This window comes from Colobus angolensis, unplaced genomic scaffold (genome assembly GCF_000951035.1).
Source record: "Colobus angolensis palliatus isolate OR3802 unplaced genomic scaffold, Cang.pa_1.0 Scaffold40, whole genome shotgun sequence".
Taxonomy (NCBI): Eukaryota; Metazoa; Chordata; class Mammalia; order Primates; family Cercopithecidae; genus Colobus; species Colobus angolensis.
The window spans coordinates 5,196,651-5,220,313 of record NW_012117377.1 but is presented as its reverse complement, the minus strand read 5'-3'; the positions used below and the strand labels follow the sequence as shown (position 1 = coordinate 5,220,313).

Here is a 23,663-nt window from a genome sequence, read left to right as displayed (position 1 = left end):
CTTTTTCTACTCATTATATGTAAATCACTAATGGTTAATCTATAATATATAGGTCTTACTGGGATCTCTAATAAATAGATTCTATAAAAACTATGTGAAGATTCATCATATGTACTCAAATTCATCATGCATACAAATACTCAAACTATTATATTATCATTGCAATTTTAAAATTAGATGAAGACTATCTACAGAGAAAAATACTAATAATTTGAAAACTAAAGTGCTTTATTTTCATTATTATTTTACTTGAATATCATAATTTCTATAAGAGCACTTAGTGAGTTAGTGATTCTTTTTTTTTTTTTGATACGGAGTCTCACTGTGTCACCAGGCTGGAATGGAATGCAGTGGCACGGTCTCAGCTCACTGCAACCTCCTGGTTCAAGCGATCCTGGGTTCAAGTGATTCTCCTGCCTCAGCCTCCCAGGTAGCTAGGACTACAGGTGTGCGCCACCACGCCCAGATACTTTTTGTATTTTTAGTAGAGACAAGGTTTCACCATGTTAGCCAGGATGGTCTCAATCTCTTGACCTCGTGATTCGTCTGCCTCGGCCTCCCAAAGTGCTGGGATTACAGGTGTGAGCCACCGCACCCAGCCATGATTCTTATTTTTATGAGAAAACACAAGTATTTTACAACTGATGAAGAAATAGGAATGTGATTTGAAAAATAACTCAATTTCAGGCCATTTTATCCTTTAATAACCTGAGGAAAGTTTTTAAATTGTATATAAAATGTCATCAAGTAAGTTTGATAATGACTAAAACTAGAAGTTCAGCAAACATTCAAATATATTTTAAGATCATTATGCTTTTGGTATGACTATAAATGGACGATTTCACTTTACCTCAAAAACTTCAGTTGGGACTCCTGAATTTCATACTTTTCCTCATAAGTAAGTTTTAGCTTCTCCTATAGAAAAGAAAAATAAAAGCCCATTTTTCTCCATGTCCTGTGTTTTATAAGTAAACTTTAATTTTTTTTTTTTTGAGATGGAGTTTCACTCTGTTGCCCAGGCTGTAGTGCAGTGGCACCATCTCGGCTCACTGCAAGCTCCACCTCCCAGGTTCACGCCATTCTCCTGCCTCAGCCTCCCGAGTAGCTGGGACTACAGGCATCCGCCACCATGCCCAGCTAATTCTTTTGTATCTTTAGTAGAGACAGGGTTTCACCGTGTTAGCCAGGATGACCTCGATCTCCTGACCTCATGATCTGCCAGCCTCGGCCTCCCAAAGTGCTGGGATTACAGGTATGAGCCACTGTGCCCACCTATAAACTTTAATTTTTAATATTAAGTTCAATTTTTTTCTTTTTACCCAAGGTGGGGGAAACATGTCTTCCTAGAAAATATTTTCCTAGTCCACCCCAAATTTTCTATTTTTATTGTGTGAATGCCTGCAAAGAACTGCTGAGTCATAAAATTGATTTTCTTTTTCTTTCAAAATTGCATATATTAGGTCTTATCCCTAAAAGTGTGACTCTGGGAAAAAAACAGTTGTAACCCATAAGGTCCATTAGGGCAAAGATCAGATCTTATTAGAATCCTTCATTGTAGCTGTTGAATATTTGACATACAATAAATATGTGCTAGATGAATGATCAAAAGTAAAGTTTTAAATCACATGATGATAGACTAACTCCTACAAGCCTCTGTTGGTATCTGGTTATTCTTTCATTCAACACATATTTATTGTGTATCTAAGATGACGGTGGCTTGAACTGCAACGAACTTATAAAATATCCCAGAAAGGAATAGAAAAATGAAGAATTTCAATTACAGTTGACCCTTAAATAACATGGAGATTAGGGGCATTGACCCCTGTACAGTTGGAAATCCATGTATAACTTCTTTTTTTTTTTTTTTTTGAGACAGAGTCTCACTCTATCACCAAGGCTGGAGTGCAGTGGCATAATCTCGGCTCACTGCAACCTCCACATGCTGGATTCAAGCTATTCTTGTGCCTCAGCCACCCAAGTAGCTGGGATTACAGGCGTATGCCACCACGCCTGGCTAATTTTTGTAGTTTTAGTAGAGATGGGGTTTCACCATGTTGGCTAGGCTGGTCTCAAACTCCTGGGCTCAAGTGTTCTGCCCGCCTCAGCTTCCCAAAGTGCTGGGGTTACAGGCATGAGACCCTGAGCCTGGCCCCATGTATAACTTTGACTCCCCCAAAACTTAATTACTAATAGCCTACTATTGACTAGAAGACTTACCAATAATATAAACAACACATATTGTGTATGCTATGTATATTATATACTGTATTATTACAAGAAAGTAATCTAGAGAAAAGATAATGTTATTAGAAAAATCAGAAGGCAAAGAAAGTGGTATTTTCTTCATTAAGTGGAAGTGGACCATCATAAAGGCCTTCACCCTACCAGGCTGAGCTGGAGGAGGAAAAGGACGGGTTGGTCTTGTCTTCTCGGGGATGGAGGAGTTGGGAGGGAAGGCAGGAGAGGCAGGTGAACTTGGTTAACTTTATGGAAACACGTGGTAATTTCTGTCTCACTTTGTTATGCTCTTTCCTTTTCTCCAAAATTGTTTCTACACAATATCAACCCTTCTTCCATTTGCTTTAGTTCCAGTGCCTGTATCATAGAAGGGTCCATGTTATAAAAGAAGTTTCTGCCAGATTATCTCATGTCAATTTGCTTTCTGGCACTGCTTCTTCTATGTCTTCTTCCTCATTTTCTGGCACTGGTTCAGAAGCACTCATCTCCATCAAGTCATCTTCTGTTAATTCCTTTGTGTGGTGTCTATTAGTTCTCGAATTTCTCCAAGATCCCTATCTTGAAACCTTCACTCCCAACCTTTTCCACCACATCCACAATCTCTTTCATGATTTCCCTGACTGACTGCTGTAAATCTTGTAAAGTCATGCACCACATTTGGACAAAGTTTTCTCCAGCAGGAATTCATTGTTATGGGTTTGATGACTTTCATGGCTTTTTCTATAACAATGATGGCATTTTCAATGCTGTAATCCTCTCACACTTTCATGATGTTCTTGCTACTGCGGTTCCCTTCCATTGCACTGAAAATCCTTTCCATAGAGTATCCGTGTGTAATGAGCCTTAAAGATCCTTATGACTGCCTGGATCTTGAGGCTGAATTAGAGACACTGTGTTTGCAGGCAAGGAGACCACTTTGATGCCTTTAGTGTTGAACTCATGGGGTTCCGGGTGGCCAGAGCCATCGTGCAATATCAAAAAACTTCAAAAGGCAGTCTCTTACTGGCAAGGTACTTCCTAACTTCAGGGACAAAGTATCAATGTAGAAAAAGGTTTCTCATTGTCCAGGCCTTCTTGTGGCACAACCAAAAGACTAACAGTTGGTGTTTATCTTTTCCCTTCAAGTCTCGTAAGTTAGGAGCTCTGTAGATAAGGGCAGTCCGGATCATAAACCTGAGTACATTTTACAAGACAGTAGAGTTAGCTTATCCCTTCCTGCATCAAATCCTGGTGCTCATTTCTCTTCCTTACTAATAAAAGTCCTTTCTGACATTTTTTCCCCCCAGAATAGAGCACTTATATCTGCATTACAAACCTATTCAGGTAGATCTCATTTCTCCTAAATAATTTTCTTCCTTTTTTTTTTTTTTTTTTTTTTTTAAGACAGAGTCTCACTCTGTCACCCAAGCTTGAATGCATTGGTGCGATCTTGGCGGCTCACTGCAACCTCCACCTCCTGGGTTCAAGTGATTCTCATGCCTCAGCCTCCCGAGTAGCTGGGATTACAGGCACATGACACCATGCCCAGCTAATTTTTGTATTTTTAGTAGGGACAGGGTTTCTCCATGTTGGCCAGGCTGGTCTTGAACTCCTGACCTCAGGGGATCTGCCCACCTGAGCCTCCCAAAGTGCTGGAATTACAAGTGTGAGCCACCACACCCAGCCTCTCCTAAATAATTTTTGTAATGGCATCTTGGAACTTCTCTACTGCCTCTTGGTCAACAGAAGCTGCTTCTCTTGTTATCTTGACATTTTTAAAGCCAAATCTCTTTCTAAAATTATCAAACCATCCTTTGCTGGTGTTAAATTCTCCAGCTTTACATCCTTTACTTTCCTTTTTTTTTTAAGTTGTCATAAAATGACTTCTTTTTTCTTCTCAAATTATATTAGAGTCTACAGGTATGCTTTTCTTTAGAAATCCTGTACCTACATAAGACTTGCATTTTCCATGACAGATAAAAAGGCATTGGGCAAAAGTATAACGTTTCTGTGCGTGTTGGCATGGCTGCAGTGATGGCTTCACAAATTTTCTTTTCTTTTTGTACAGTGGTCCTCATACTGGATTAGTTTATCTTGAAATGGGGCAACTACAGCTGCTGACTTCAATCTATGGAACGTATCAAGCAATGTAACTTTTTCCTGTAATGTCACGACACTGCTTCTTGGGAGCGCTTCCAGCATCACTAGTAGCACTTTGCATGGGCCTCATGGTGCTATTCAGGGTTTACAGTATCGCACTAAACATGATGAAAACTACACGAGAACCGCCAAGAGATCACTTTTTACTGTAATATGCAATTTACTGAAGAGACAAACTGTTCACACAGAGATAACTAGTGTCACATGGTATTTTAAGCAGACCCTTGAAACACCTGAACTCACCACAATAGCAATAGGAGATGGTTATGAAATTATTATAGGTAGTATAGTATGTGCTACATTTAACTTTATGCTGTTATAATTTAATACTGCATCTTTATGTTTTTTTGCATTCCTCCTGACTGAGAATGACTCCATGTACAGTCTGTAAGTGATCGTGTTCATAGGTTTTGATAAATTTTAACTTTTTATAATAGATTTGTGTATATTTTATGGTAGTAGATGATAAAATAGACTATTAGCTACATATATTTTATTCATTTATGACATACCTCTTTCTTAATTTTTTCATACTTCTAGGCTACATGGTTCATCTGCAAGTTTTTTCAAATTGCCACAAATCTCAAAAAAATTTCTGATATATTTCTTGAAAAAAATACACATATAAGTGAACCCACACAATACAAACCCATATTATTCAAGCGTCAACTGTTCATAAATTGCTCTAGTGACGTATATGGAAATTGAAAAATTTAGAGAGGCAGGAACTCCTAATTCAGCCAAAGAGAAGTAAAGAAGGCCTCACAGAGGAAATGTTAAGACTTGAAGGATAATTTCCAGTAGAGCAGAAGGCACAGAGGCTGAAGAGCATGTTTGAACAGCATGTTCAAACATGTTCAAACATATGTTCAAACATATAGCATGTTCAAACATATAGCATGTTCAAACCATGCTATATGTTTGAACAGTAAGTAGTATGCTATATGTTTGAACAGTATAAGTAGTATGCTATATGTATAAGTAGTATGTATAAGTAGTATAAGTAGTATGCTATATGTTTGAACAGTAAGTAGATCAGTATCACTAGAATGTAAAATGCGAGGTGGAGGGGTGGTTGGAGATGGGTAAAGTAGGTAAAGGTGGGCCACAAGAAGAAGAAAAATACCAAGACTTTTATTTGGTACACATGTCTCCTGTACTTTCCCCTAGAAGAAACACTGGAGGGCCACTGAAAACTTTTTATCAGAATTGAGTCTTAAATCATAATTGAAGTGTGAAGAAAGGGAAACCAGTAATTACAAATACATAGGTAAGAGATAAGCACATGAACAAAAGCAATCAAGCAGTAGGAATTAAAAAGAAAGGATTTAGTTCAGAGACAGTTAAGAGAAAAACTGACAGAATTTTATAACAGAATAGATATAGGGGAGAAAAATACACTAAAAACAATCCTGGGTTTCTGAAGTGAGCAATCAAGTGAATACTGGTACTAAAGATTTTTTTCAGACCAACAACAAAAAAGAAAGCAAAAGGGAATCATAATAAATGATTAATTCATGGCCGGGCACAGTGGCTCATGCCTGTAATCCCAGCACTTTGGCAGGCCGAGGTGGGTGGATCATGAGGTCAGGACTTCAAGACCAGCCTGGCCAACATAGTGAAACCCCGTCTCTACTAAAAAAAACAAAAATTAGCTGGGTGTGGTGGCAAGCGCCTGTAGTCCCAGCTACTCAGGAGGCTAAGACAGGAGAATTGCTTGAACCTGGGAGGCGGAGGTTGCTATGAGCCAAGACCATGCCATTGCACCCCAGCCTGGGCAACAGAGTGAGACTCCGTCTCTAATAATAATAATAATAATAATAATAATAATAATTCAAAGAAGACAGAAAAAGAGGTAAAGAGGAATAAATAAGAGATGGGTAAAGAAGAAGCCAAATAGCAAGATGGTGTATTTAATCTGAGTTGTATATATAATCACAATAAATGTCAGTGGTCTAGATACCCAAATTAAAAAGCAAATATGGCCAGGCATGGTGGCTCACACCTGTAATCCCAGCACTGTGGGAGGCCGAGGCAGGTGAATCACCCGAGGTTAGGAGTTTGAGACCAGCCTGACCAACATGACGAAACCCTGTCTCTACTAAAAATACAAAAATTAGCCAAGCATGGTGGCATGTGCCTGTAATTCCAGCTAACTGGGAGGCTGAGACAGGAGAATCGCTTGAACCCGGGAGGCAGAGGCTACAGTGAGCCAAGATTGTGCCGCTGCACTCTAGCCTGGGCAACAAAAGCGAAACTCTGCTTCAGAAAAAAAAAAAAAAAAAGCAAATATTGTCAGATTGGATAAAAAAGCAAAACCCAACTATATGCTTTCTATAAAAACCCACTTCAAATAAAAAGATACAAATAGGTTAAAAGTGAAAGGAGGGAAAAGATATACCATGCTAACACTAACCAAAAGAAAGTGACATTCAATCAAAATATAAAACTCATGTGTTTTTCTCTATACTGGCAATGAGGGGTTAGAAAATAAAAGTTTGGAAAATATGTATCATTTATGATAGCATAAAAAATAAAAAGGAATAATTCTAATTAAAGATGTATGAAATCTTTACTCAGAAGACTATGAAAGGTTATTGACAAAAATTAAAGATGACTCAAATAAGTGGAGTGATAGCAGTTTACAAGGATTAGATAATATCATAAAACGTTAATTCTCAAATTACCTATAATTTATAATTTAAAGTCATCTCAATCAAAATCCCAAAATGACTTTTGGAACTTCACAATTCTGAACTGTATTTGGAAATGCTAAAGGCCAAAGGATAAAGAACAATGTTGGAAGGCTTGGTCTGCCAGATATCAGGCGAACAATCAAGATAGTATAGTACTAGCACAATGAACTAAAACACAGTCCAGTAACAGCCCCAAATATATATGGACAACTTATTTATGAGAAAGGTACTATCGTAAAGGCAAAGGACTACCTTTCCAAGAAATGGCACTTGGATGTATAAATACATAGGAAAAGAACAAACTATGACTCCATATACAAAAATAAATTCCAGGTAGGTTGCAGATCTAAATGCAAAAAGTGGAACCATAGGCCAGGAGCAGTAGCTCACACCTGTAATCCCAGCACTATGGGAGGCCGAGGAGGGTGGATCACTTGAGGTCAGGAGTTCAAGACCAGCCCAGACAACATGGTGAAACCCCGTCTCCGCTAAAAATACAAAGTTAGCTGGGCATGGTGGCGTGTGCCTGTAATCCCAGCTACATGGGACGCTGAGGCAGGAAAATCGTTTGAATCCGGGAGGCGGAGGTTGCAGTGAGCTGAGATCGTGCCATTGCACTCCAGCCTGGGCAAAAAGAGCAAAACTTCATCTCAAAAAAAAAAAGAAAAGAAAAGGCAGTTGAGGGTATGGTGGCTCATGCCTGTAATCCCAGCAGTTTGGGAGGCTGAGGCAGGTGGATTGCCTAAGGTCAGGAGTTCGAGACCAGTCTGGCCAACATGGTGAAACTCCATCTCTACTAAAAATACAAAAACATTAGCTGGGCTTGGTGGCATGTGCCTGTAACGCCAGCTACTCGGGAGGCTGAGACAGAGGAATTGCCTGAACCAGGGAGGTGGAAGTTGCAGTGAGCTGCAATCACACCACTGCACTCCAGCCTGGGCAACAGAGTGAGACTCCGTCTTAAAAAAAAAAAAAAGAAACTGTAATTTCCAGAAGATTATGTAGGAGAATATCTTCATGACTGTGATTGGAAAAAAAACTTTTTAAAAGGACATAGAAAACAACTACATAATCAAGGAAAACAAACTGAAGTTCTAGCCATCAAAGCAAGCAACATGCAAACTATCAAGAGAGTTACAAGCGAAGCCACAGAGTGGGAATATATATTTATAATACATATACTGACAAAGGGCTTGCATCCAGAATATATAAAGAACTCCCTAAATAAATATGTCAGATACATACCTCAATAAAAATAATAAGAAGGATATCTGAATAGGTGGCTCACAAAAGAGGCATCAAATGGACAATAAATATATGAAACGATACGCAATCACACTAGTAGTTAGGGGAATACAAGTGAAAATCACAAGACAGCACTATAAGTTCACCAGAAAAATCGACAATACTATATGGTCGGTAAGGACATGGAGCAAACGTATCACTCGTATACTACTGGTAGAAGTGTAAACTGATAAAACCCCCTTGGAAGGTTGTCATTACCTACTAAAGTTGGACACAGACATATCCTGAGACCAAAAATTCCACCCCAACATACATATGCAGCCTAAATTTGTATAATACACACCAGTAGATGAAAGAATGTTCATAGCGACACTGCTCACAATAGCTGCAAACCGGAAACAACACAAACGTTCCCTGACAGTGGATGGATAAAGTCATATATTCATATAGCAGACCCACCAAAGAAAATGAACAAACTTCAGCCAATGTGACAACATGGATGAATCTAACAAATATAATGGTGGACAGAAGAAGCCAGATACAAAAGAATACATACTCTACAATTCCACTTATATAACATTGAAAAAAGAGAACTCAGAAAGTTTAAGGATGCATACTTGGGTATTTTTCAGAAAATTCAGGATGGTGATTAGCTTTAAAGGCACGAAGGGGCAGTAACCAGCAGGAAGCATAAAGTGGTGATAATTACATAGGTGTTCATTTACAGATAAATCATTGAGCTGTAAATTTTTGTTTTGTGTACTTTACTGAATGTTACGTTAAATTATATCATTAGAAAATATAAAGGAGGAGGGTATAGTCAATCAATGTCCACGTTATACAAAGCGGCTACAAGGTTTACAGCAATGAGAACTGATAGCTGGAAGAAGAGCAGTTGGGGTGGACTATGGGAGGCGAAACTCAACTGAAGCACACTGAAACAAGAATGGGAGGGAAAGAAGTGGAGACATAAACATAGACAACTGCTTGGAAACATTTTGGTATGAAAAGGAGAACAAAGATGAAAGGTGATAGTTGGAAGTGAATGTAGGATCAGGAGAATATATTTTGGGTTTGTTTGCTTTATGGGAGCTATTAAAGAATGTCCTCTGCTAAGAATAAACCATTGGCCGGGCGTGGTGGCTCATACCTGCAATCCCAGCAGTTTGCAAGGCTGGGGACGGTGGATCACTTGAGGCCAGGAGTTTGAGACTAGATTGGGCAGCATGGTGAAACCTCATCTCTACCAAAAATACAAAAATTAGCCAGGTGTGGTAGCGCATGAATGTAGTCTCAGCTACTCCGGTGGTGGAAGCAGGAGAATTGCTTGAACCCAGGAGACCGAGGTTGCAGTGAGCTGAGATTGCACCACTGCACTCCAGCCTGGGTGACAGAGCTAGACCCCATCTCAAAAAACTAAATTAAATAAAAAGAATAAACCATTGAGAGGGAAAAGATACAAGAGAAAGAAAAGTGCAAGGATGAAACCCTTGAAAAAAGTGAAAAACATATGTGATGTAGAGCACACAAATGCAGAAATTGACCTTTGTCACAGAGAAAATAGGTGAGTCTCCAACAATTGTAAACACAGTGCTGGGGGAGGCATAAAAGAGAAAGGAATTATAATGCAGAAAAGGGAAGAGAGGAGGCACACTAGCTATTCGGGAAAGCAGAATGTGGGAGGGCATTTCAACTACACCCTGAAGACTGGAAACATTTCAATAGGTAGAGAGTAAGAAGGGAACATTTTGGGGAGGGAGGGCTGCATAAACCAAAGCCAGTTCTTCAAAGAGAAATGAAAGTGGATTATAAATTTATGAAGTAGCGACTGGAGAGTGGTCTGCATGCCTACAGATAAGATTTGTAACAGGAGAAGAGTGAGGCTGGGCGCAGTGGCTCACGCCTGTAATCCCAGCACTTTGGGAGGTCGAGGTGGGTGGATTACAAGGTCAGGAGTTCAAGACCAGCCTGACCAACATATTGAAATCCTGTCTCTTTCCTAAAAATACAAAAGTTAGCCAGGCATGATGGTGCACGCCTGTAGTCCCAGCTACTCTGGAGGCTAAGGCAGAAGAATTGCTTGAACCCGGGAGGCGGAGGTTGTGGTGAGCTGAGATGGCACCACTGCACTCCAGCCTGGGTGACAGAGCAAGACTCCGTCTCAAAAAGAAACAAAAAACAAAAGACAGGAGAAGAGTGTGAAACCAGTCTCGAACGTTAGTTTAACAGAAATTGTGGATGACTTGAGACATTGGTTTTTATCCTACGGGTATTAAATAGCTACTGTAAATTACTCAGAGAAGGAAAAAAAGATATAATTTACTTAGTCTTTCCAATTTTCTTTTTTGAAGAAGGGTACTCTTTCCCAAGTAGAATGAAGCTTGGATTAGGGACTAAGACAGGGGAGGGCAACTGGACAGAAAGAACCTTTAGAAAACTAATAACATCTGTGGATGATAACGAGAACCTGAACTATGATTCACTGTATCTTCCCCTGGAACATTCCATTTACAGTGTTAATCTCACACTTTCATCATTGTTGATCAACTCTGACATGTCACATTTAATGCAAAGAAAACTTCAGGTTACCAAAAGAAGAATAAAGTTATGTTAAATACATCAAAGGATTGAAAAGTATTATTTGGTCTTAAAATAGAATTGTTTTTGACACTTTGGGAAATCAGGACATTCAAAAGCAGCTGTGTGTACAGGGGAATTTAGAAAGTCACAGTATGCCTAGGAAAGATACACACTCGGAAACAATGTGAGAAGACCGTAAGCTTTCACCTATGGCTGATCCCTAGGCTCAGAGCAAGCCTGGTTAAACGGGAAAAGAATGTCCCAGCACAGAGCCAATCGGAAAACGCTGGGAGAGGTGGGCTGTTCTCTCTCTCTCTCTCCCCCTTGCCTCCACCTTTGGAGGGGAGTGGGGGGTATTTGTTTTCAGCTCCGGGAATTCAAGGAAATCTCTGTCAAACATTAGCTGAACATGAGCTAATAGAATGCAGACTTCAATAATCACACATGACATGGAATAGTCTTCACAAAAATAGTTTGAAAAAGTCTCAAAACAAAAGGACTACAACAGCTTTCAATAGTAAAATAAGACAGCAAATCCTAGGAAAGGAGTTAAAGATTTCCAGAGTAATCACATGATAGTGAAATGCTCAATTTTCAACAACAAAATAACAAGGAATACAAGGAAACAGGAAAACATGCTCACTCAAAGGAATGGGATAAGCTGACAGAAATTATGCTTGAGAAACCACAGACATCAGACTTACTGGGAAAGACTTTTAAATGACTGTCTTAAACACACTCAAAAAGCCAAGAGACTAACATGGACAAACAACTAAAGAAAATCAGGAAAACACATTACAAAAAGAAACCAAACAGAAATTCTAGAGCTAAGAAGTATAATAACTGAAATAAAAAATGTACTAAAGGTGTTAAAGAGCAGAAAAAAGAATCGGTGAACTTTAAGAAATGACAATTAAAATGATCAAGTCTGAGGAGCAGAAAGAAAAAAGAATGAATAACCATTTGATCCAATAAGTCTATTTCTGGGTATACACTTAAAATAATTGAAACAAGGTCTCAAACAGATACTCGTATGCCAATGTTCACAGCAGAAATATTCATAACAGTCAAAAGACAGAAACAATCCCAATGTCAGTCAATAGACGAATGGATAAAGTTTGGTAATATACATACAATGGAATATTATTCAGTCTTGAAAAGAAATTTTGACACATGCTACAACAAAAAGAACCTTGAAAATATTATTCTAAGGGAAATAAGCCAGACACAAAAAGACAAGTATTGTTTAATTCCACTTATGTCAGGTATCTGAAATAGGCAAATTTATAAAGACAGAAAGTTGAATAGAGGTTACCAGGGGTTGGCAGGGGAGGGAATGGAGATATTGTTTAATAGGTACAGAGTTTTTGTTTGAGATGATCAAAAACTTCTGAAAATGGATAATGTTATGATTAACATTATGAATGTAGTTACTGCAGATAAACTGTACACTTAAAATGGTTATAATGGTAAATATTGTTATATATATTTTACCAGAATAAAAAAAAGTACAAAAGAGAAAAAGAAAAAGATGTATAAGAGAAAAGCACCCAAATACTCACCAGTTCTAGCTGCTCACCAGCAGATGCAGCTTTGCCGATATCTGCATTGTCATGGGAAAATGGTCTTTTGGCAGTTTCACCCACCCCAGAATCTTCACCTGTTGTAATCCAAGAATTCTGCATGTTTCCCTAAAACAAAATGTGCCAGTAATTGCAACTGAATTCAACTTTAAATAAACATGCATACTTACCAATAGAATACCAATTCTTACCTATGATGAAAAGAAAAAGCATATGCTTCTACACTACAGGATCTCCATGGTGATAAGAGTATCTTTTTGTATGCTAATAAGATGACTGGTGGCTGAAGTCCATGATTAGAAGATTAGAACTTGTAGCCCCACTCTCCCACCTCAAGGGGGGAAAGGAATGGAGATTGACTTAATCACCAACAGCCAATGATTTAACCAATCATGCCTATGTAATAAAACCTCCATAAAAATCCTATATGATGAAGTTCAGAGAATTTCTGCATTTGCGAATGCATCCACATGCCAAGAGGGTGGCGTACCCAAACTCCACAGACAGAACCTCTTCTACTTGGGACCAGCCTGGACCTTGCCCTATGTGCCTCTTCAATTGGCTGTTCACTTATATCCTTTATATAATAATAAACCAGTAACAGCAAGCAGAGTGTTTCCCTGAATTTTGCAAGCCATTATAGCAAATTATCACAAATTATTGTAAGAACCCCCAATTTACAAACAAATCAGACAGAATTGTGGATAACCAAGAGACCTACTATTTGCAGTTGGTATCTAAAGTAGCAGGTAGTCATGTGGGACTGAGCCCTTTACCTGTGGGTCTGATACTAACTGTGTAGTGAGTGTCAGAATTGAATTGAATCACTGGACACCTAGTTGGTATCTACAAAGAAATGGAGAATGGCCAGATGTAGGAGACAACAGTCCCAAACATTTGGTGTCAGAAGCATTATGAGAAAAAGAAACAGTTTTTTCCCTTTAATGTCGTGTATTATTATGATCTTCTGCCTTTCCAGATAAATATTTATCTTTAGTAAAAAGAAACAGTGCATGTGCGGTGATAAACAGAGTTGACATGAAGCCTGCATGCCAGGGATTCAGAAAGGAAGAAGAGTAGGCACTCTGACAAACCACAGAAATGTGTCCTCTCCCAAGGAAGCAGCCGCTACTCAATTCCAGTCAATCACTGCCACGTGGGAGTGAAAATTCGTATTACCAGATATCTGGTCCTTCATATGAAACATCATTAAATACTGGCTCAAAATTTATCAAACAAACCAAACATGCCTGAGTTGAATTTAGTGTACCCACTGTTAGTTGCAACCTCTGTCACCCTCTCAACATTCAATGTAGTAAGCAGCCCAACGATCTGGGGAATTTATGTGCACAAGAAGGATTAAAATACTTACATTAATTTAATCCAACAAATAATTATTGAACACTTGCTAAGGGCCAAAGGATATGGTAGTAGTCACAAGAGAGGACAGGTCCCCAAACACTGAACTATACTGCAGTGTCACATCATGCTAGAGTGTGGTAAACTACATTCCCCTAAAGTAGTACTCTGAATTCTATTTCATATTCTTCTGGCAGTTCAGTTTAGTGCAAACATTTGTGTAACACCTATGGTGTTCAGACACTGTGCTAAGAGTTTGGAGGACAAAAATGAGCAACATCAATCTTAGCTCCAAGGAGTTTACAGTCGAATAAGGGAGACACACAGCTAGGCAGGTCCTTTCGATATAATAATGTGAGTGCTAGGCTAAAGGTGTGCACAGGGGCCTCTGCCAAAACACAGGAGGGATACTAAGGGCACCCAGAAATCCAAGGAAGGTTTTCTAGAAAAAAATTGACACTGGTGTGATACCTTGAAGGATGAGTAAGGGTAAGCTAGATGGAAAGGGCATTCTAAGAAGAGAGAACCTCATGACAAATGTCACAGGGGTATAGAATAGCATGGTGCCTGCAGGGGGGCTTAGACAATTCAACATTACTAGAGGTCAAAATATAAGGTGATGAATGTCAAAAGATGAAGAATCAAGTAAGGGACTTGAGAGTATACCACACCATGGAATGAGTCTGCACTAGATTCTCCAGGTAGGGCCAAATCCCCTAAGATATTATTGCATTTAAAGTTGTTTTTGAGATCAATGAAGGAGGGTGGTACTAATGTTCTACAGAGAAACTGGAGGAAGCATGGAGACCACAGATTGCTGACTCACGATATAAAATATTATCATTCTTTGGAAAGAAGTGCTAGTCTAATGGATATTTTGTTCTTTCACAGATAGCTTTAAAAAACTTGAATGCTACTTAAGATTTTTTAAAAAACTTAAGTACGTTAAATCCCTGAAGATCATTCAAGACCTTTGATTTCTTAACTGGGTGGGGTGGGGGGTGGTGGTAAGAGAGGGGATGAAAACAAACATGAAAAAAAATTGGCCCAGAAATTTTCTCCTTAAAAAAAAAATCCTAGATCTTTAAAGGAGGACACATGACAAAATGTCAAATAAATAACATGTTTTTGTATTATTGTGATTTTGTGAACTCTAGAGAAAAGCTTTCCATGAGGAAATATTTTATGAGAAGGAAAAGTGATGAAAAATCAGGACAGCAATGAAATATACTTTGATTGGCTTGCTTCTTTAACTTCTAGGTCAAAAACTAGACCAAAAGTTGAAAGTCTTGCAGGCTACCATCCCGGTCCAGGGCTACAAGCAGGAGACAATAAAAAGGAGGTTCTTCTCTTTTCTGCCAGGGAAAACTTATATCCTCTGCAAACAAAGATGGTTTGGTTCACTGTCGACGAGCTCTTCCTAATTTACACAGAAAAGCCGTATAATTTAAGGCTCTATTGGGTGTATTTAGAGATTTAGACAGTCCTGGGTTTGAGTCCCTGCTTTGCCATTATCTAGCTCTGTGACATTAGGCCAATTACTTAGGTTACTTAACAGTTGTGTACCTTAATTTACTCCTCTGAAAACAGAGATAATAACACCCGCCTTGTGTGGCTATTGCAAATCTGAAGTAATATAATGTAAATAAAGTGTTTGATGTAGTGCCTGGCACATTATAACCACGTAGTCAACAATAAACGTTAGTTATCACTGTATGTGATGGTTAATACTGACTGTCAACTTAATTGGATTGAAGGATGCAAAGGATAGACCCTGGGTGTGTCTGTGAGGGTGCTGCCAAAGGAGATTAACATTTGAGTCAGTGGGCTGGGGAAGGCAGACCCACCCTTACTCTGGGTGAGCACCATCTAATCAGCTGCCAGCAAATATAAAGCAGGCAGAAAAACGGGAAAAGGCTGGACTGGCTTAGCCTCCCAGCCTACATCTTTCTCCCGTGCTGGATGCTTCCTGTCCTTGTACATCAGACTCCAGGTTCTTCAGCTTTGAGACTCGGACTGGCTTCCCTTGCTCCTCAGCTTGCCGACGGCCTATTGTGGGACTTTGTGATTGTGTGAGTTAATACTACTTAGTAAACTCCCCTTTATACCTATCTATCCTATTAGTTCTGTCCTTTGAGAGAACCCTGACTAATACACCATATAAATGTTTCAATTATCTTTTTTAAAAGGCATTATGAAACACTGAAAATCTATGCTGAAATCAGCAAATTTCAATACAGCAAGGGAAGATTTAGCATCAATATTTTAATTGACTCATTACAAAAACTCCATCTCCCCAAAAGAAGGTATTTCTTGACTTTTTTATATTTAAGATATCCTAAACACTTTTATTCATGTTATAACTTCTGTCACAGCACAATGCACGTGTTGCTGAAATGTCTTTTTTTTGTTGTTCGTCTTGTTTTTATTGAGGCAAGGTCTCACTCACTGTTGCCCAGGCTGGAGTGCAGTGGCGTGATCAGGGCTCACTGCAGCCTTGACCTCCTGGGATCCTTTGACCTCAGTCTCCAAAGTAGCTGGGACCACAGGTGTGCACCAGCATGCTCGGCTAATTTTTTTATTTTTTATTTTTAGAGAGATGGAGTCTCACTATGTTGCCCAGGCTGGTCTGGAACTCCTGGGCTCAAGTGATCCATCCACTCACATGATCATCCTTCCAAACTGCTGAAATTACATGCATAAGATGCTGTATCTGGCCTTGAAATGTTTCAATTCACTTACACAGGTCAAATGTGGGGGTGACAATTCAACAACAACAAATAACAGGAGACTAACATTAAAATAGATATCAAGGTCATCTGGCATATCTGCAGTAATCATTTCAATATCTGCATTACATTTAGCTCACACGAATGTTTAAAAAAACAACAAAACCTCTCTAAAACCTTATCGAAGCTTCCTACGATTCTGACGGTAGCTTTGTTTAGCACATTTTCTTTGCTCATGCTGCATGGCATGTGTGCTCTTACCATCATTTCCTTCCCCTTTTGCATTACTCATTTCTCTTGCCCTCTGATTCACTCGGCTGTCTAATTTCCTTTCTCACTTCACTTCCCTTTCTTCCACTTCTTGGCCGTTATATAAATACTGAAGACTATGAATAATTGAATCACTGCTTGCTAAGTGACTACATATTTGGAAGAAAAGCAAATGAATATTTTTAAAATAAGCTATTTCTAAGTATTTTATATATGGTGATATCTTCTCCAAATTGACATTAAAATAATAAGCAACTAAGATGGAATTTTTACCATTAATAATTATATAAATCTTCAGGAAACAGTTATATAGTGAGGAGAAAAGAACTGATCACAAACTTAAATGCAATTGCAGAGAATTAAACTGAAATACTAATTAGCCCACTTCGTTTATCAGAGTTAATACACTCCTATACTTCTCAATAGCAGACTCTAACATATACAACTCCAGGATTAAAAACAAGCTATCAATTCAGGTTAAAAAAAAAAAAAAGACTTCAAAAAGGAAAATTAGAGGATATCTCAATAAAACATCAAGACTTTCATGTTTTCTTAACAGCTGATTTACTAATGACGACAAAGTCAAAACCACCAAAGTAAACTGCAAAGTGAAGCTGGAATAGGCAAGCATGAAAACTTCCGCATGGAAAGTTGCATTTGTCTCAAAAAGCAGAAGAAGCTGTGACTATATCTTACAGAAAAACAGTTTTAAAAAGTTTAAGACAAAAGTACTCTGATAAGTCATAAGAAAGTGGTTTAAGCACTATTTAAAAGTCACCACAAAAATTCTCTGTCACAGAATTATAGGGATAATCTGACCCAACGTTCTTCAAACTCTGGGCCACTGACACTAGAATCACTTAGGCAACTTGATAAAAGTTTAGATTCCCAGGAGCCAACCAGACCAAGTGAATCAGACTCACAGGGCCTGGAGTCCAGGAATTTGCATTAAAAACTCCTGGTATACGATAATCTTCTCAAAATAACAATAAAGAAATAAAGGACATATGGGATTAAGCTATGTAAAGCCTTCTAAAATTACTTGCTAAGCACCACCCTTCTTAGGGACAATGGGAAGACTAACATTTTGATTCTTGGACCCCAAGGCCAATGTTCTTTCTGCTATATCATGCTGCTAATTAGACTTATCAGATTTCAGATATCAAGGAAAATTTAGAGAAATCCAGCAGAAATCTAAGCTAAGGTTCTGAATGGTTTCTAGATTTAGCAAAGTCCTTCCTGTATAACACATTTCCTGCTTTCAGACTTGCTCTTTCCATATGGTAAGGCAGAAATGGTACACTCAGGAAACCGTAGCAAATATTACGAGATCATTTCATTTGAGAATTCATTCTACCACAGTGAAATCTGGTATTTGAGGTCTCAAACAAATACCAACATAGTACTTTGGCCACACTTCAAGGAGAAAAACTAAGCAGCTAAGAAAGCGGGACAGAGGGCAGAAGGGAATATTCACACTAAAATAAAATGTATGATTTAAAAGAATGCTCACAGATGCATCCAGAAGTGTTTGTTCCCTTAGTGTCTCCTCCTGTCTTTGAGATTTCAGCTCTTGCTGGAGGCTTTCCTTTTCAAGCACAACTGCTTGTATTTTATTTTTCAATCCAGAGAGTTCCTCCTATAATAAGCAACACCAAATACATTAAGCATTATTAAGCAGTGTTTTTATTTGTTGATTACAGGACCCAGCATGATATAAAGTATGGAAGACTTATGTTCTCCTTTTCCTGAAATATAATTGTATTTACACAAACAAGACAACCTAAACGTTAGCTAGATACCAAAGAGAAGGCTAAGGTAATGAGCCTGCTGGTGGCATATCACAAAAGTGTGTCATTTCTGACAATTTCCTTTTCTCCAAGGAATCGAGGCTCAAAGAAAAGCCTTAATTAAAAGAGTTATCCAAGAGATTTTAAAGAAGTAGACTCTGAAAAATGAGTTAAGACATATTATTACTAATGATCAAATACCATCAACCTGTTAAAAACTGATGGAAGATTAAATAGAGGGAGGCTCTGAGTCAGAAAGGCATAGACAGGTGTGATGATTACCTATGAAATGGTAGCCAGATAGGAGAGAATTATGGTAAAACATTTCATGGAGAATTCTGAAAGAGTATTTCCTTGGCCTCTGTAATCCCAGCACTTTGGGAGGCCGAGACGGGCGGATCACGAGGTCAGGAGATCGAGACCATCCTGGCTAACACGGTGAAACCCCGTGTTACTAAAAATACAAAAAATTAGCCGGGAGAGGTGGCGGGCGCCTGTGGTCCCAGCTACTCGGGAGGCTGAGGCAGGAGAATGGCGTGAACCCGGGAGGCGGAGCTTGCAGTGAGCTGAGATCCGGCCACTCACTCCAGCCTGGGCGACAGAGCAAGACTCCATCTCAAAAAAAAAAAAAAAAAAAAAAATTAACAAATCAATAACAATTAAAATTACAGGATGTAACATAAGAAATTACAGGCCAACAATAATTAGAATAGCTATTGAGTGGACCTCAGTCGCTGGAAAAACAATTCAATAACATCAATATATCAATCATATAATACTTAACGTAATATTCATTACTAGTGTAATCACAAGCTATCGTACAACATGTGAAAATTCCTCTCAATTATTATTATTTTTAAACCCAAAGCTATAATAAAAAGCTGAAATTAAAAAAATATTGTGGACTTTCAATTTTCAGTCTGGAATGTAAGGAGCTTGGAACAGCTCACTCCCATCTTCACAACAGCAAAAACGTTGAACAAACTGGAAATCAACAACTCTTCTTAGATTCATCAGGTAATTGAAGCCACAGGGAAAACTGCTGCCCCAAAATTGAAGAGATGGGTGGTTGCTGAGACACAGAATTTACAGGAGGAAATCAGAAACCTCTGGAGAAGGTAGAAAATCTAAACCGTAATTGATGACTTGCTGGAAGCTCAGTGTCAACAAGTTTGAGAGTTAAAAATTCCGGGCTGGGCGCAGTGGCTTATGGCTGTAATCCCAGCACTTTGGGAGGCCAAGGTGGGCAGATTACGAGGTCAGGGGTTCAAGACCAGCCTGGCCAATATGGTGAAACCCCATCTCTACTAAAAATACAAAAATTAGCCAGGTGTGATAGCACACGCCTGTAGTCCCAGCCACTCGGGAGGCTGAGGTAGGAGAATCGCTTGACCCTGGGAGGCCGAGGTTTCAGTGAGCCGAGATCACGCCACTGCACGCCAGCCTGGGTGACAGAGCGAGACTCTGTCTCAAAATAAATAAATAAATAAATTCCAGGAAGACCCAGTCATAGGAGGACTGCCCTGCTTCCCCAATTTTATCTCCAGGACACTACCAGGTTTTCACAGTAAAAACTAGAGAAAAATCCCCTTATGCAACCTAAAGGAAGAAGAAAAGCAGCCAGTTTGAAATACGCTCGGCACGTTGTGTTCCTTGTAACAGGCCTGACTCGAGGGAAACGGCTTTACCAGAGCCGAACTGACTGGAGGGCTGCTGTCACCTAACCGGCCTAAACAAAGAGGACTCCAGCTCCAGCCCCCTCTTGCATTCAGTGTGGGAGAAGGGGCCTCCGGCTTCCTCTAGCTGTCCTGTCTACCTTAAAGGGCAGGGGAGACTGAGAAGCACTTGTGAATGTCACAGCCCAAGGCAAAGGCTTATTAAAAGACTCAGATCTAGTCATAGGCCTATTGAACATTTCCCTCTACTCCCACATCTAACGACCACATCACTAGGGCTCCTGTATACTAACAGAGAAATTCAACAGAAAGAACTGCATATCTCAGACTATATTTAGGAAGAATTCACTAGGGTAATGAAGAGACAACAGAAGAGACAAGACTAGGACACAGAAGGAAATTTTAGCCTCTGACATGTACAGTGACAGCAAACACAGCCTAGCTTCTAGCCAGATAAACATAAAAGCTCATGCTAAAGGCCTACTTATCTCAGTTCCTTTGACCAAATACATCATGTCCAGCATTCATCAAACAATTACAAGACATGCTAAAAGAGTGAAACACAGTTTGAAAGGATTTAACAAGCATCAGAAACAGTCTCAGGTAAGGCAGAGATGTTAAAATTATCAGACCAGGAATTTAAAATAATTATAATTAAGGCCGGGCATGGTGGCTCACGCCTGTAATCCCAAGCACTTTAGGAGGCCAAGGTGGGAGGATCACCTGACCAAGGTGTTCGAGACCAGCCTGACCATCATAGTGAAACCCCACCTCTACTAACAATGCAAAAAAAATTAGCCAGGGGTGGTGGTGCATGCATGTAATCCCAGCTACTTGGGAGGCTGAGGCAGGAGAATCGCTTGAACCCAGGAGGCAGAGGTTGCAGTGAGCCGAGATCACGCCACTGCACTTGAGCCTGGGTGACAGAGTACAATTCTGTCTCTAAATAAATAAATAAATAAAATAATTATGGTTACTATGCTAAGGTCTCTAATAGAGAAAATAGACTATATGCAAGAACAGCAGAGTAATATAAGTGGAGAGATGGAAACTCTATGAAAAAGATGAAAAGAAAATGCTCAAAATAAAAAAACTATTAATAGACATGAAGAATGCCTTTGAAAGGCTCATTAATAGATTGGACGTAGCTGAGGAATGCATTAGTAAACTTTAAGAATTGTGAATAAGAATTTCCAAAAAAGAAATGCAATAAGGAAAAAAACTAAAGACAGAAAAATTATACAAGAACTACAGTACAATTACAAATGTTGTAATAAATACATACATACAACAGGAACACAAAAAAGGAAAGAAAGGAAAAGAAGAAATATTTCAGACAATAATGACTGAAAAATTTCCTGAATTAATGACAGGCACCAAACCACAGATCTAGGAAGCTCACAGAACACCAAGCAAGATAAATACCCCCACAAAATACACTGAAGAATATCATATTCATACTGCAGAAAATCAAAGACAAAGAGAAAAATCTTAAAACAAGCCAAAGTAAACAAACAAACAAAACCCAAAAATCAGTCCAGGCGCAGTGGTTCATGCCTGTAATCCCAGCACTTTGGGAGGCCGAGGCAGGTGGATCACGAGGTCAGGAGTTCGAGACCAGCCTGGCTAACATGGTGAAACCCTGTCTCTACTAAAAATACAAAAATTAGCCAGGCATGGTGGTGGGCACCTGTAATCCCAGCTATTCAGGAGGCTGAGGCATGAGAATTGCTTGAACTCAGGAGGCCGAGATTGCAGTGAGCCAAGACCTCACCACTACACTCCAGCCTGTGTGACAGAGCGAGACTCAGTCTCAAATAAATAATAATAATAATAAAACAAAAATCAAACAAACAAAAAAACAAAAAACCTTACCTATAAAGAAGGAAGGATAAGAATTACCTGGGAATACTTTTCAGAAGCCATGCAAACAGGAAGAGAATAAAATGAATCTAATATTTAAAGTGTTAAAAAAAAAAAAACCCCACCAACCTAGAATTCTGGATTCAGCAAGATTAACCTTCAAAAGAGAAAGAAAAATATTTTCTTAGAACAACAAGAATTGATGGAATTTATTGCTAGCATATATGTATCGCAAGAAATGTTTAAAAAGTTCTTCAGAAAGGAGAAAAGATGATAAGGTGAGAAACTGCCATCTACATAAAGAAAAAAAGAGTATTAAGGAAGAAGTAAGTGGATAGAAAATATTTTCTTATTAATTTATTTGACAGATGACACTTTGTGTTCACCATGATAATTGCAATAGTGTTTGTAGTAATTGTAGTTTATGGATAACTGAAATTAATGACAGAAATGTTATAAAGGATGAGAGCGGGCTTGGGAATTCTGTCATAAGGAATTTGTACTATTCAAGAAGTGGCACAGGGTTACTTGAAAGTAAAGTTAATTATAAATATTTACTGCAAACTCTAAGGCAACCAATAAAGAAAAAAAAAGACGAAGAAGTACAGTTGATCAACTGATATGTTAAGACAGGAAAAAAATGCAATCATACAAAAATTAGCTGGTTGTGGTGGCTCACGCCTGTAGTCTTAGCTACTAGGAAGGCTGAGGCACAAGAACTGATTGAACCCAGGAGGCAGAGGTTGCAGTGGGCCAAGATGGTGTCACTGCACTCCAGTCTGGGCGACTGAGAGAGACTCTGTCTCCAAAAATAAAAAATGAAATGCAATCATATAAAATGCTTAATCAAAGTTACAGAAGGGACAGCTGCAGTGGCTCACACCTGGTAAGTGCAGCACTTTGGAAGGCTGAGGTGGGAAGACCACTTGAGGTCAGGAGTTTGACACCAGCCTGGGCAACATAGTGAGACTCCATCTCTGCAAAAAACATAAAAATTAGCCAGGCATAGTGGCGCAAGTCTGTAGTCCTAGCTACTCGGCAGGGAGGAGGTGGGAGGACTGCTTGAGCCCAAGAGTTCTAGGCTATAGTGAGCTTTGATTACGTCACTGCCTAGGTAACAGGGCAAGGCTCTATCTCTTTAAAAAAAAAAAAGCCAGAGAAGACAGAAAAAGAGTGAAAATTTTTTAAAGAAACAAAAAATAAAGACAATGAAAATAATAGTAACAAATATGTTATACATTGATCCAATCATAACAATAATCTCTTTAAATATAATGGTCTGAATATACCAAGTAAAAGATAGAGACTATCAGAGTGGTTAAAAAAAGAAGAACAACAAACTATATGTTGTCTACAAGAAGCCTGTAATAGCCAGGCAAGGTGGCTCACATCTGTAATCCCATTACTTGGGAGGCTGAGGTTGGAGGATCCCTTGAGCCCAGGAGTTCAAGACCAGCCTGAGCAATATAGTGAGACCCCCATCTCTAACCAAAAA

General features: G+C 39.0%; 1 protein-coding gene across 1 annotated transcript in view; it reads right to left on the bottom strand.

Annotated features, from left to right (window-relative positions):
* Positions 1 to 23,663, bottom strand: part of SDCCAG8 (serologically defined colon cancer antigen 8) — a 249,008-nt gene that overhangs the window by 201,833 nt on the left and 23,512 nt on the right. Inside the window, exons 5-7 of the mRNA XM_011955705.1 lie at positions 18,353 to 18,478; positions 12,461 to 12,589; positions 851 to 915 (exon numbers count right to left, since the gene is read on the bottom strand). Coding sequence (XP_011811095.1) covers positions 851 to 915; positions 12,461 to 12,589; positions 18,353 to 18,478 — 320 coding nt within the window. The remainder of the gene's footprint in view (positions 1 to 850; positions 916 to 12,460; positions 12,590 to 18,352; positions 18,479 to 23,663) is intronic.